We start from the raw sequence: 13,867 nt of genomic DNA, 5'->3' as shown, positions 1-13,867 counted from the left end.
TTTAAGGTACAATGCTAGGATCAAAGGCACTAGAATTAAGGGTTATGTGCTACCTGCTCTAAATAGTCTGGATAAGACAGAAGGGACAGAGAGAGCTACGGTCGTCCCTTGTTGCTTTGCTACCTTCTGCTGCCCATGAACAACATGTTTCTCCTCTGTGATGCCTTCTGCCACGCCACCCTGCCTTGGAGCCAGCAGACCACGGACTGAAACCACTACAAACTGTGACCTAAACAAACCTCTACCCCCTTTAACTGTGAGCACTGGGTATTTTGTTTCAGCAATGAGAGAGAAGTAACTAAGACAAAGGCCCACAACAGAAAGATATACGAGTATTAAATCAGAGAAAGAAAAATTACATATATGCCTACATGCACACTACACACACCCACAGAACATGCAAAACTTTCTATGTATAGTTACATGCAGTTTTTTAATCACCATGCAAGGGTCAGGACCAGCACTCACCCTGCCCTGCCAGGTAGTGAACTGTTGTGACAAATAGATGCCAAGTGTGGTTACCACTCAGGAGGCATTAGAATATAATTTAGGTAAAAGCAATGTATATGCTATAACAAAGTTCCTGTGAACCAAGCATCAAGGCCAGAGATAGCTGTGCAAGATTTACAACATAACAAGGCCAAGAATCTCTGTACAAGATTTATCTCATTAACCACAATGGTTTAGATTGATCTTATACACCCTAACAGAGGAGTGATTCAAACTCCACCAAGGGTTAAAGGTCAGAGGCAAAGTCAGTGGCTGTGCATCCCATGTCAATTACTGTTTCATCCATCTTTTTGTTTTTCTTGGATTAATAACCAAGCAACAACTGTTATGAATTTACTATGCCTTCTAACCAACAAGCACCACCAGGAACAAGACCTTACTGCTTCCTCCTTGCCCTGGCTGGGCTGGTGGGTGGAGGAAACCTCTTGCCCCCATACAACCTCCAAAATTATAGATAAGCACTCCTGTTTCTAACCATAGCTCACCACACTTCACACTTGAATAATTTCTCCTGAAATGCATCACTGTAAAACTGACAAATTGGACTAACGGGAGCAAATAAACTGCCATCTGTTTAATAAAGCACACCCTAGGAGAATAGCCACAATCTTATTGCATTTAGTACATAGTTACAACGTTGAAATGACATGTGAGAATTAATACAAAATATTTATTTTTTTCCAAACCACAGAATTAACCCCAAGCCACCCTATAAATTTCCCAGAATTATAATCCGTAAATGTTTTCTAATCAATGCAGTCCAACCTGAAATGAAGACATTTCCAACCAGCGGGGGTGCAATATATATACCAGGGTCCTGTAAGAATTGATCTCCATCATATCTTCAATTCTCTCACAGCCACTCTGTCAACATAAGCTGAAACAGTATGTGGATTTATGCCCCTCAGCTCTGGAAAGAGGTTCACAACAGGGTCTCAGACAGTGGAGGGGGCAACAGTGACTTTGATCAATGGGGGAAACAAAAGAACTGTTTCCCTGGGAAAGCACTCCTTTCACAAACCTTGGCAGCCAAATGTGAGGCAAATTTTCTTAGGGCAATAATGGCAACAGGACAGCCATTTCTCTGTGAACTCTTCTTAGAAGCTTCACTTTAACTTCTGGTACAATGAATACCTTACAATCTTACTGAAAACAATAATCACAACTAAAAAGGTTCTATAATTCTGTTATAGGTATCAGTCAAAGAGTTCACATTCTGACCTTGGATTTTAACATCTCATAAAGACATCTATACCTGTATTAAAGTAAACATAGTATTCCAAGCTAAAACATCAGTAATGCCCCATTTAAAAAAAAAAAATCAAATTGAAACATCCTAACAGTGGTGAAATAGCTAATGCAGAATTTTTCTGTTGCTTTTCAGTTTGCTTTCATATCTCAGATTAGTGTATACTCATAAAACAATTCTGTTAGTTTAATAATAGCTGCTTATTAAGCAAGGGAATTTTACCTAAATGGCAACATCTTTCTTCTGCAATCATGGAAATAATTATCTGAAGTTAAGATAAGAGAACAATCAGTAAAATATGGGCAGCCTCAATAAGACAAATTCTGGAAGAGTTATTTACTCTGATTACAGGGAGATGCAACAGGATTATTTCAATACTATGATACAAATGCTCCTGCTCACTATATAACTGCAGAAACCAATTCTGTTTGCTACATCACTGTTACCTTTGCTAGGTGTACAGACTACTCTGAAGTTACCCTTTTGTGCTAAAAACCTTCCAACTCATTTGGTCTGTACAGAATATTGCAAGGTGAAGCACGTGCAAACTCTTCCTGAGGAATGTTTTATGTGTGCAAATGTGCAACCCAACAGAAAGCACAGCAAACAGCAAGGGAAGTGACAGCCAGACAGGCTGGAGCAGGGAAACCCGTGTCATGGTCACGGGCATCTGATCTCACCTGCTCACTAACTACCTGCATTTTAATAAGAGGGACTTGTAGAAGAGGCAGGAAAAACACTTTTCTGCAGAGTTTAGCAATGCAAAACAGACCCAAGTGCTTCTTCTTACTAGTCCTGCCTCAGAACTATTCAGTCAAGAATTACAACACCAGGCTTTGCCTTTTGGTACCCCTTCCCCCCACCCCAACACAAAGTAGTAGTAATTCCTGCCGGGTTAGGGTGTAGCTGTGATAACAGAGATCATGAATTCTCTTGTTACATAAGCTTAAGGCCAATCTTTAAAATACGTACCGTCTCCTAAAACAATATTATCTATTTATTTGACATGCATTATTTGAAGATGACTGACCTGGCTCCTGGCTCTCTAAGTGTCTAGTGTTCAGCTGTGCATATGTACTAGCCAGTCTAGCCATATCACTTGCATGTATTGACTAACCAACTGGCAGATAAAATACTCCAATGATTTGGATCTTCAGTGATTTCATACAAAAGCCAGTATTTAGCTGGGGTGGAAAAACCGTGTACTGTCCTGGCAAGAATACAAATAAATGGGAGGAAAATACTTTCTGGCAAACAATAGTATTCAGCCAATAAAAAATGAAATGGGCACAAAATTTTATTTCATGTTATAAGCTAAGAATTCTGTGAAGAATTTCAAGTAATAAGTCATCTCAATCTTTACTTAAAGGAATAGCTTTCACACTGCAGTATACCTTAAGGGGCTATGAGATTCATAACAGCCAGGTCATATGCACTAGGTGAAGGGGTACACTCTTCAGGATACCTTCTAATAACAGCTTTGGGGTACCAACCCTGACCCATAAGCTGGTCATAGTCAATATGCAAAAATTTATGAGAAACTAAATTTTCACAAAAAGCTTTCCTTTTCCTAACTTTTTTTTGTTAACATACACAATAATAAAAAGAATATAAAATATTTCTCCATTAAGTTAATAATGCAAAGGCATCCAAAGATTTTAATGCCAACTTACATCACAGTACAATGCTTTTTTATAGGGAAAAGTCTTCTGTTATTTGCCAAAAAAGAATGTTCTCTCCCAGAAAAAGGACTTGAGTATGTTATTAGGATACTGAAGAATTCATCCATGTTTAAAGAAATGTTCCAATTTTATTCCTTTCAGATATATCATCAAAGCCACTCAGGAGACACTTCGTCCCAGGTACTACTTATAAGCCCACAGCAAACATTCCATTGAGCAAAGTAAAATTTAGGCTTCGTGATAAAATGGAATTCTTTCTTGATACTAGAATATGACTAGTATAGTAGGTCACAGAGCCTGTATATGTTCTTAGAGTGATTCAGTGTTCATGAATACAGTCCATAATGCTCAGGATGAATGAGTCCAACTAAAGCCCTCCCCAAAATGCAGCAACTGGCTGATGAATACTTAGAACCGTATCTCACCTTTACTTTTTACAAATCAAGGATTTCTATCAGATGACATAGATATCCCACTTCTAAAGCCTGTGTCCATCACACTCCCCTAAAAGGACACACTGAATTGGTAAACAACTCTATGAAAAACCTACAAATCAGCAGTGTGGTGACATCCCTGGTATCTCTTCTGTTCTCTGAAGAGGTAACTATCATTAACCCAATGGATTGAAGCCTATGCTCAATTTACATTCAAACAAAACAGAAGAAAAATGTTTTTTTCTTGCTGTATCTTGCAATTTTTCTTTGCATTTCAAAAACAACTAGAATAAGCTTTAGAGGCTCTTATGGAGAATTAATTAGCACTGTAGGTGTGGTGACACAGAAAATGTAGCTTTCTCACGGCTAGAAGCCATCCTTAAAGCAGTAGTGTGACTTCTTCCCTATTCCATTGAAACCTCAAATATGTTGTTAAGGAGATGCAGAATGCAGATCACTTTTTAAAGTACTCATCTCTTCCACTGAAATGAAATGAATCAGGAAGTCCACACCATGTAGTCTATTTGGTTTTAGTAACTACAATGCTCCCTAGGGTGTCAGAGGAAGCTGCTCCTACCACTGCACACTTCCCTACAGTAGAAAAAGAGATGTTAATGCTGCAATGTCACCCACCACCCCACTCCAGGGACAGGTAAGATCAGGTGAGGTGATGGTGGAATGGAGGTGTTGTGTGAGAACTGGTCCTCGTAGTAACATAAGCATGCCCTGGTGCCACGGGGGGAAGGGGATCTGACCAATGTGCAACACATTTCTACTTCCCCACTTAATATCCTGCCACACACTTGACATTTTGGTGGGTTGGCTCAGAACGCCAGCAACTTCTCCAGGAAGCATTTGTAAGTTTGATAATACCATCACACAGTTGCAAAGTGCACAGAGCTCAAGGCACAGAATAAGAAAGGGTTGTGAATCAATGGGGGAAAGGGTCTAGTGAAAGGTGGGTTGGGATTTTCCTTTAACCAGACATTCTAATGCTGAACAAAGACCATTCTTATTTTAAAGGTGGCTGTCTGGGATACAAGTGGAAAATACTGTATTGTAACCATCTGCTTGGTTTAAAGCAAAAGATACCTTGACATGTGAACCAATAAGAAGTGCCAAGTCCATAAATGAACGTAACAAGTGCTTAAAAAAAAAAAAAAAAAAAGATTTCTTCTTCCCTTGTTTTTTTGGAGGACACTGCTGATTCTGGCTCTTGGATTTCACTTAGCAATGGTCACTTTCCAAGATGCTTGCTCCTCACAGAATCTGTAGATGAATTCACTAAAAGATTGTCCCATGTCGTAGTCACCCCCAAGTCTAGCAGCAACTGTTTTTGTTTTTTGTTAGTTTTTTAAAAATTACAAACCAAAATAAGAAGTCCAGCATCTTCTCCCAAGAGCAGCCTCACGACAGACCTCCTGAGCGCTGCAGGCTGCGCTGCACCCTGGACACAGTCTCTGCAGCTCCAGTGCTTCCTCTCTTGGGAGGAAAGTACATTCAGCACATTTACTATCTGTATCCCCTGGAACTTGCACATGCAGAGGAGCTGTCTGAAAAAACACCACAACAGGAAAAAGCATGAAGACCAGACAGCACTTGAGAAGGGAAAAAAGAAAATACACATTTATTCCAAATGTTTTCTTATTCTTCTCCCAATCCCTCCAAAGACTTTCTTTCTTTCTTTCTTTTTAGGGAGGGGTCTACAGGGTGTTCAGGGTCTCATTACTAGATGGGACTCATAGTGATCTGCCTGTTTACAGCCTCCCAAGTGCTGGGATTACAGATGTATGCCACCACACCCAGAAGAAAACTTATTTTAAAAGCCCCTTAAAATCATGTGGTGCTGGGAAGCGGGGACCAGAGAATTAAGATGTGTTATGTACATGCACCAACTCCCCATGATGAACGTAATCATTATGTACTGCATACATGTAAACAATTTTTCAAAAATCATGTGGTTCTGAATGAAGTTAAATGAGTCAAACAAGATAATAAATGTATCCTGGGCTATTTATCCCATCTGTATAGACAATTAAAGAATCTACTAGTGTCTTGGCAGCTGCCTTAAAACCACTACCAACGTTAGAGCTGCCGAATTTGAACAACAGCCCAGCATAGATCACACAGTGCCTCCTGACAGCACTGTGAAGACCACGTGGCTATCAATATGATTTAATCACAAACCATCAGTGGCCATCTAGCATCAAAATCCATCAAAGACAGGAAGAAACATTATTACTTACTATAAGCCAACTCGTCCCCAGCTCTCTTCCGGGACTGGTCACCTCTAGGGATAACAAAGGAGGAGGCAGTAAACAGAACTGACTCATCTCTTCACATGCCAAAACAGCAGAAATGAATCAATATAAGTGATGGTGGAAGTATAGCAAATATTTCAGTTCTCACCTTACACGTTTAAAAATAGATACAAGCTGAGTCACTTGTAACCTTAGCTAAAAGGTACAGCCTCAGATATAGAAAATTATTAAGTGAAGGATCAGCTATAATTACCTCAGACTAAAAATAAGCCTTTAAGACAAGCCTGAATTCTGCTATCAACAACCCTAGTGATCTGCACACAGTAAGGCAATTTTCAAAGAAAAAACCTTCCCAGGCAACCAAAAACTCTTAAAGCCTTTGAAAACTCAAAACCTTAATGTGCCTTTTTATAGGCAGAGGAACACAAACCTTTACATATATTAACCAGCTCATGTTCAAATGCCCACAGGTCTTTCAGTTCCACCTTAGGGCCATTAAGAAGATAGAGGTTCTGTGCTACTTGCAAATCCTATGTGTGTTTCTCCAGCTACTCAGACAATATTAAAGACGAATGACTAAGATGCTTAAGTGATGAACCATACTGACCAGCTCACTACTGGCTTCTTCCTCAGTCTCTTGGCAGATTTAAGTGGCTGATCTCATTCTTCCTGACACACTTTTTTCCTTTAGCTTCCAACCTTCCTTGTTCTCCACTTGCCATTCTTTTGTTGAGCACTGTTGTTCCTCCAAACACTGTCCTAGGCTATCTATCCTTCAAGTATATTCTTCCTTAGTCTTGGAAATCAAAAGATGAACTGAGAAACAGACCTATTTCATTTTGGACTAAGAATCAATTTCTTAGCCTGGTGTGTTAGCATACAGTTATAACAGCAGCACCCTGGGAGGCTGAGGCAAGAGGATCCTAAGTTCAAGTCTAGCCTAGGCAGCACAGTGACTTAAGGACTGTCTCAAAAAAATTTTTTAAAAGGCTGACAAGGTAACTCAGTATAAAGACCTTGAATTCAACTCCCCCACCTCGTATCATTACAAAAACAAACCAATAAAAAAAAACCAGCAAGTGCTCCTAGAAATCAAAGAGGAAAAAATGACAGAGCAAGGAATAAAGGACATAATGGGCAGTTTGCAGAAAGACATGCTGTGAAACTATGCTCAGCTTTATAACAAGAGAAATCAAATCTAATTTTTTTTTTTTTTTGTACCAGGTATCAAACTCAGGATCTTATGCTTGCCAAGCAGGCACTTATGCCACTGAGCCATCTACACAGAAAATCTAAGTAATTTTTTTCACCTGCTAGACTGGAAAAATGTCTTGTTTTTGGTTTTTGTTGTTGGGTTTTTTTTTGGTACCGGGGATTGACCTCATAGACCGGAAAAAAACTTCAAGTGTAACAATATACAGTACAAATGAGGCCATGAAGTAAAAGCACTTTCTAACTCTGCTGATGGCTATGCAAATGGGACAGCCTCTACGGAGGGCATTTTGGTAATATTAACCACACTTATACATGTATTTACTCTTGACCTGCCATCCTATGTCTGAGCATTTACCTGGTGGATATATACTCAACAGGTATAAAATTATAAGCTGGCCTAGGTTCTCCACTGAAGTATTATCTAATATCAAAATGCAAGTGAACTACTGGGGACTGCTTAAATAAGCTACAATGCATCTAATATATTCATACAACGGAATGTGTGATAAGATATAAAAATGAGGATATAGCTTTTATTTCTTGTATCTGCATATGTACACACACACACACACACACACACACACACACACACGAAGGAATCACAAGAAACTAATAATGATTTAATGGCAAGGGAGCAGAAAGGAGAAAAGGGAAAGCAAAATGTTTCATTATACTCTATCTTTTTTTTTTTTTTTTTTTTTTTTTTTTTTTGGGCAGAACCAGGGATTGAACTCAGGCCCTTGCACTTGCCAGGGAAGCGCTTATACCACTGAGCCATCTCTCCGGCCCCTATCATTTTTATTTAGTGAATCATTAGCATACTGGCCTTCAAAAACGGACAGGTAAAATTGATTTAGCATTAAATAATGGCTTCATTTTATGTATGAAAATATTACAACTCAGTTTCAGTTGGAAATACTGCCTCCTTTCCCAACATCAATAAAAAAGTTAGCCATTTACACTCCAGCATTTCTCCCTGAGCATTCCTTCCCCTAGCCACAAGAAAGGGAGTCTACGTGGCCTATCTACACAGCTTCTTTTGAGGCTTTACAGTGCCAGGGAGGGGACTGCTTACACAAGCTATAATGCATCTAATATATCCACACAATGGAATGTGTGAAAAGATATAAAAATGAGGACATAGCTTGTTTCTTGTATCTGCATATGTACACATACGTGTGCGTGCGCACACACACACACACACACAGAAGGAATCACAAGAAACTACTAATGATGACAATTATCATCAGGGAGGGAGGTACACGGCCAGTGGGTTACTCAGTGCCCCCATTACCCATGAAGATAGGTGTCAGGGGGACTAGAAAGGGAATAAGTGCCAATCCAAGCACAAATAAAAAACAAGAAAAATTACCTTTCTTTCCAACCACTGCTGAAACAGACTTAGTGATCCCAGGCAAGGTAGTTTGACTGAAATTTAGTTTGGCCTTAGAACCTCAGAAAAAGGAAGTCTACCTTAATCCTAACCAGAGAAGTGATTCAACATTTAATCCCTTTTTTAAAAATGTATTTTGTTGTTACAGGATCTCACTATGAGGCCTGGACTCCTAGTGATCCTCCAGTTTTCGGCCTCCTCAGCACTGGGATTACAGGCATATAACACCATACCCAGTCTCTTGGCTGGCTCAGTTAGGTGGGGGGCTGCACAGCATGTGGTGCTGTGGACCCACCCCAGCTCCCTGCACTTGCCTAAGCTTACCAGGTGCTTTAGTTTGCTGCGCTATCTCACAAGCAGATTTTTTTTCTTTCTTTTTTTTTTGGCAGAACCGGGGATTGAACTCAAGCCCTTGCACTTGCCAGGGAAGCGCTTATTCTACTGAACCATCTCCCTGGCCCCTTTTTCTTTCTCTTCTCCTCTCTTCTCTTTTTTCCTTCCTTCCTTCCTTCCTTCCTTCCTTCCTTCCTTCCTTCCTTCCTTCCTTCCTTTTGCAGTACTGGGGACAGAACGTGGACCTTGAGCTTGCCAGGCAGTTGCTTATGCCGTTGAGCTATCTCCTCAGCCCCGATCTACTATTGAGTGTTTTACTGTCTCATTAGAAAGCTCGAACTTGTAGTGATCCTCCTGCTTTTAGCCTCCCCAATGCTGGGATTACAGGTACACACCACCATGCCTGGATGTGGTCACCTACACAGTGGGCCCAGGGGTGGGGCTGGCGCAGCATGCGCTGCCAAGAATTGAACCCCAGCCCCTGCGCAAGCAGGCACTTGGTCTGCTGAGCTATCTCGCTGGCCCTGCCCAATCTACTATTGTGGGCACAAGCAGGACTGAAACATCCCAGGTATCTTTTTTTCTTTTTACAATTTTTCTTTGATGTTAAGAATTCAAATATGAGAAGTTATATAAAGCAATTCTGGAAATCCACCAGCAGAGTTTGAAGGGGGTTGTTAATCATGGCCTTGCTTATAACTGTTACAGTTCTGGACTTCTACCAATCTAGTAGGTGAAAAAGAACCACTCAGAATTGGTTTAGTTTGCATTTCTCATATTATGAAGACATCCTAAAAGTAAGATGTATGAAAATAAAAGGTACTGCTGTGCCTTTAAATGATACAGTGATAAAACCAGGTGTTTCCCCACAAGGATTCATGAACATTTCATTGCACTTTATTTTTGTTTAAAAAATGCACTTTATAAATTTTTTTGAGATAAGGCTACCATGATGAAATGCAAAAAATTCTAAAAATAATCAAAATTTATATGTTAAAGGCAATGAAGGTAAATTTCTTTGGATATGTACAAAAAGATATCCTTTTTAATGAGAAAAAAAATAAAATGAAGAATTTAAAGTCTCTTTGCTAGCTTAGTAGTACCTTATACCTAATAAAATTTCTACAGTGTTTTACCACACATTCAGGACTAATATGAGAAAATCAAGCTGAAGAGCTCTTGGAAGTTGCCAAATGTTAACTGCTCACCAGCAAGAAATACCTTCTTCAAAATGCACCTGCAAAGGGTAGCTTCCACAAGTCCAAAACCAGCTCCAGTGTTGCCACAGTCCATCAGCTGATGACCTTGCCAGGCATAGCACCTTGGCCTAAGACCAACCAACACCTGTGCCTTCTAAGAACCTCAGAACCCTCCCTGCCTTCCCAAAATGGCCTGAAGAAAGGACACGCGTTGGCACTAAATGAAAAAGACAACTTGCCTTGTAAAGCCATTCTGTATAAGTTCTCTTTGAAGTTTCTGGTCCTGAGCAGCATATTCAGAAAGCTCAGATTCCATCGCCGGAGGGAGAATGTTTGGAATAAATTTAGAAAATAGAGTTGGAGCCATATGAACCCACTCTGTGAGGGAGAAAAAGATGGAACAAGGAAATCATATAGATAATTTTTTCTTTTGTTTTAAAGAACAAAAATATAGGCTATCCAACACTAGCATTTCCACTTAACTTCCATTTCAGCAAACTAAATTTTGACCTGTCTTTTAAGCTAATTAATTTACCAATCAAGGCATCAATTAAATAAAATAAGTGAATGGCTAGTAACAGTTAATGTGTGCATATTCATCATGCTATGAGATATAGTAGTGAACAAATATAGATGTTTTACTTGTCATTATTCCATTTATTTTTTTACTTTTTGGTACAGGGGATTGAACTCAGGACCTTGTACTTGTGAGGCAGGTGCTTAAGCTGCTGAGGTATCTCGCCAGCCCATGATATGGGCATGATTATACTCTTTGTAGCATGTTTTATTTCATTTAATCCTCAAATATAAGAAAGGTGATTACTGTCAAAAAGACATCTTGCGCATGTATGACAGTTGAATGAAGTTCTACTCTGAGAATATTACAACGTCTTCCTTGTGGGCATTTTATACCGGGCTAGATGTTAACTCTGACAAGCTGGAAGTTCTGGCTTACAAACAGGAATACACCTACAGATATGAGGATTTCTTCAATATGTAGTTCTTATTCTAAGATACATTAAGGTAATTTATAAGCCATTACTTTTAACATAATACTTTTTACTTGATGCTTCTGATAATGTATCTTCCCAAAGCACTCTTATGAGATCACTTTAATTTTACCAAAACCTCTAGATTCCTTGCCAGTTATACTACAGGCCTAAGATGGTCAGAGTTGCCAATGTACATGACTGTACATATTTGCAGTAGTGATGAAGACATTCCATCAATAACAAAGACAGCAATTAAGACCAAACATGAGCTTTAGTTTTGTCTGAAGCATATTCTATAATTATTTCTTATATTTCATTTCCTTTCACAGGAGCTATAAAAAAAAATCAAACTAAGTGATTTTTGACTATCACAGAAAGAGTTCAAGTGAGTTCTGAGTTTACTTTTCACACTGATCAGTATCTTCTCAACTTTTTTACCACAGCCAATTTAATATGCCACTCTGTCTCACAAAACTCCTAAAAAAAAACCCCACTGCCCTCTTGAATAAGGATGTAACATAAATAAGCAAACAAGCCCAAGCCCAAGCCCAACAGAAATGATGGCTTTTTACCTGGTCTGAGAGTATACAAGCCTTTCACGATGTTCGCCATAGTTGAAGGTGTGACCTGGAATGGTGTCGACTGGGCTTCCAAAAGTAAAGCTGAAATAGGAAGGCAGTAAAGAAGGATGTCAAGGACCCTGACTGCCAAGATTCCTGTTATGATTATTTCTCTCAAAGACCAAAAGGTAAACAAGTGCAAGAAAAATCAGCCCAAGAGGATAAATTGAATTTTATAAACTTAAGGATTAAAAGGGCAGTCGCTTAATTCAACAGATAAATACTTAACAATGGTTGGTTAGACACTCATGAAAATGAATCAACTCGAGATTCAGAAAAGAAGTCAGTTTTTCTAAAAGCAGTAGTACTTGCAGCATTCAGTAAAAGTACCCCCATTACATGTGGACACTAATGGCTGAGAGAAGAGGCATGAAGACTTGTGTTTCACGCAGTTCTGTATTCTCTACTTCCCCACACACACCACCACTGAAACAATGGTCTTACTTACATGCAACTGGTACTAAGAAATTGGCTGTAAGTAGTATTCTTCTTCTAAAAATCATGTATTAAACAAGAATCTTCCAATAATGCCACTAATCAAGAAGTCAATAAATCACACAGTTTTAAAACTAGAGAACTCTAATCATTTCTAGACCAATCTCTCTCTTTAGAAATCAATGTTAGAGTCTAGAAGGGCTAAGCACCTTCCTAGGTCCTGCACTCCTCTGCCCACTCAAGAGCTCCTCAGTGTGGAGAGCTGCGAAGGACTGCACCTACAAGATGGCGCTGGTTTCCGCCTTCCACCCCCCATGGGTGAGCGCTCTCTGTGCACAACAACTCCTTATATGGCCAGGGCTGCAGTCATGATTCGCTTCCGCATATGCTGGACCCATGGGCGATCCCCACGTGGCGCACTGGGATTGGGCTCGGGAGTATATATTAGCCAAGGGCTGGGGGATTGGGAGAAAAGAAGCTTGCAGTAAGGGGCCTGAATAAACTGCTGAAGGAAGAGCTGTGTGTTGCGTCTTCCTTGCTGGCGAGGTGGAGAGCAACACCTCAGTGCTACAAGCTTACCCTGTGGCATCTACTTTCTGTTAGTTTACTCTAAAAAATAAAACTAAAATTGTACTTTATTATACAAGAAGGTAAGTTTGAAAAGGACTATATACACCATGAGGCGGACAGAGAACTGGTCTCATCTGCAGTGAAGTCACCGTCTCCATGCAGAAAGGACAATTGGTGAACACTAAGCACCAATTACTTTTCAGCAGAGGATGTTCATTTGCCTTGCTGCACTCTCCAACACAAGACTCATCACGTTCCTGACACACCTCCCATCAACAGGTGGGATCTGTGTCCCCCAGGAGGCCAGGCTGGCTGGCTGCTTGCCAAAAGGTTACACAAAAGTCACACAGCCACAGTTTCTGGGCTCAGGATTTAAGAAACTTGTGCATCTACTTCTTGTATGTTGTGACTTTCACTCTTGGAGGAAACTGGTGAGAAACCAAAGTCATACTAAATTAGCAGCCATGTAAGTCAGCCATTTGAAAAGTGCAGCCCCTCCTGCTGAGGCTTGCCACCCAGCGCTGAGCACAGCAGGGATAAACTGCCTGCAAGGCCCTCCACAAGTTAAAGAACAAAATAAGACTGCTGCTGTTCAAAGCCACTATGTTCCTGGATGACTTGTTACACGGCAATAACAAAAAGAATACTAACGTTTCCGAATGCAACTGAAGCCCAAAGACACTGATCAAATTTTAGAAAAAGCACATATATTCAGTGAAGTTATGTTTTGTTAAGAGTAAGCAGGTCAGAGACGACCCAGGCCGCGGGATCCTGAACAGACCCAGAGCGCAGGCCCCACGAGTGAGTGAGACGACCCAGGCCACGGGATCCTGAACAGACCCGGAGCGCAGGCCGGCGAGTGAGTGAGACGACCAGAGCCGCGGGATCCTAAACAGACCCGGAGCGTAGGCCAGCGAGTGAGTGAGACGACCAGGGCCACGGGATCCTAAACAGACCCAGAGCGCAGGCCCGGC

The 13,867-nt window shown here is 40.4% G+C and overlaps 1 protein-coding gene across 1 annotated transcript in view; it reads right to left on the bottom strand.

Annotated features, from left to right (window-relative positions):
• Positions 1-1,160: 1,160 nt before the first annotated feature.
• Cacul1 (CDK2 associated cullin domain 1) overlaps positions 1,161-13,867 on the bottom strand; it is a 78,265-nt gene continuing 65,558 nt past the window's right edge. Inside the window, exons 6-9 of the mRNA XM_004625637.2 lie at positions 11,841-11,930; positions 10,516-10,654; positions 6,122-6,165; positions 1,161-5,428 (exon numbers count right to left, since the gene is read on the bottom strand). Of these exons, the coding sequence (XP_004625694.1) occupies positions 5,388-5,428; positions 6,122-6,165; positions 10,516-10,654; positions 11,841-11,930 (314 nt within the window). The 3' untranslated portion in view covers positions 1,161-5,387. The remainder of the gene's footprint in view (positions 5,429-6,121; positions 6,166-10,515; positions 10,655-11,840; positions 11,931-13,867) is intronic.

The sequence above is a fragment of the Octodon degus genome, unplaced genomic scaffold (assembly GCF_000260255.1).
Source record: "Octodon degus isolate 3935 unplaced genomic scaffold, OctDeg1.0 scaffold00010, whole genome shotgun sequence".
NCBI lineage: Eukaryota > Metazoa > Chordata > Mammalia > Rodentia > Octodontidae > Octodon > Octodon degus.
The sequence above is the reverse complement of the archived record's forward strand: the minus strand, read 5'-3'. Positions and strand labels throughout refer to the sequence as shown.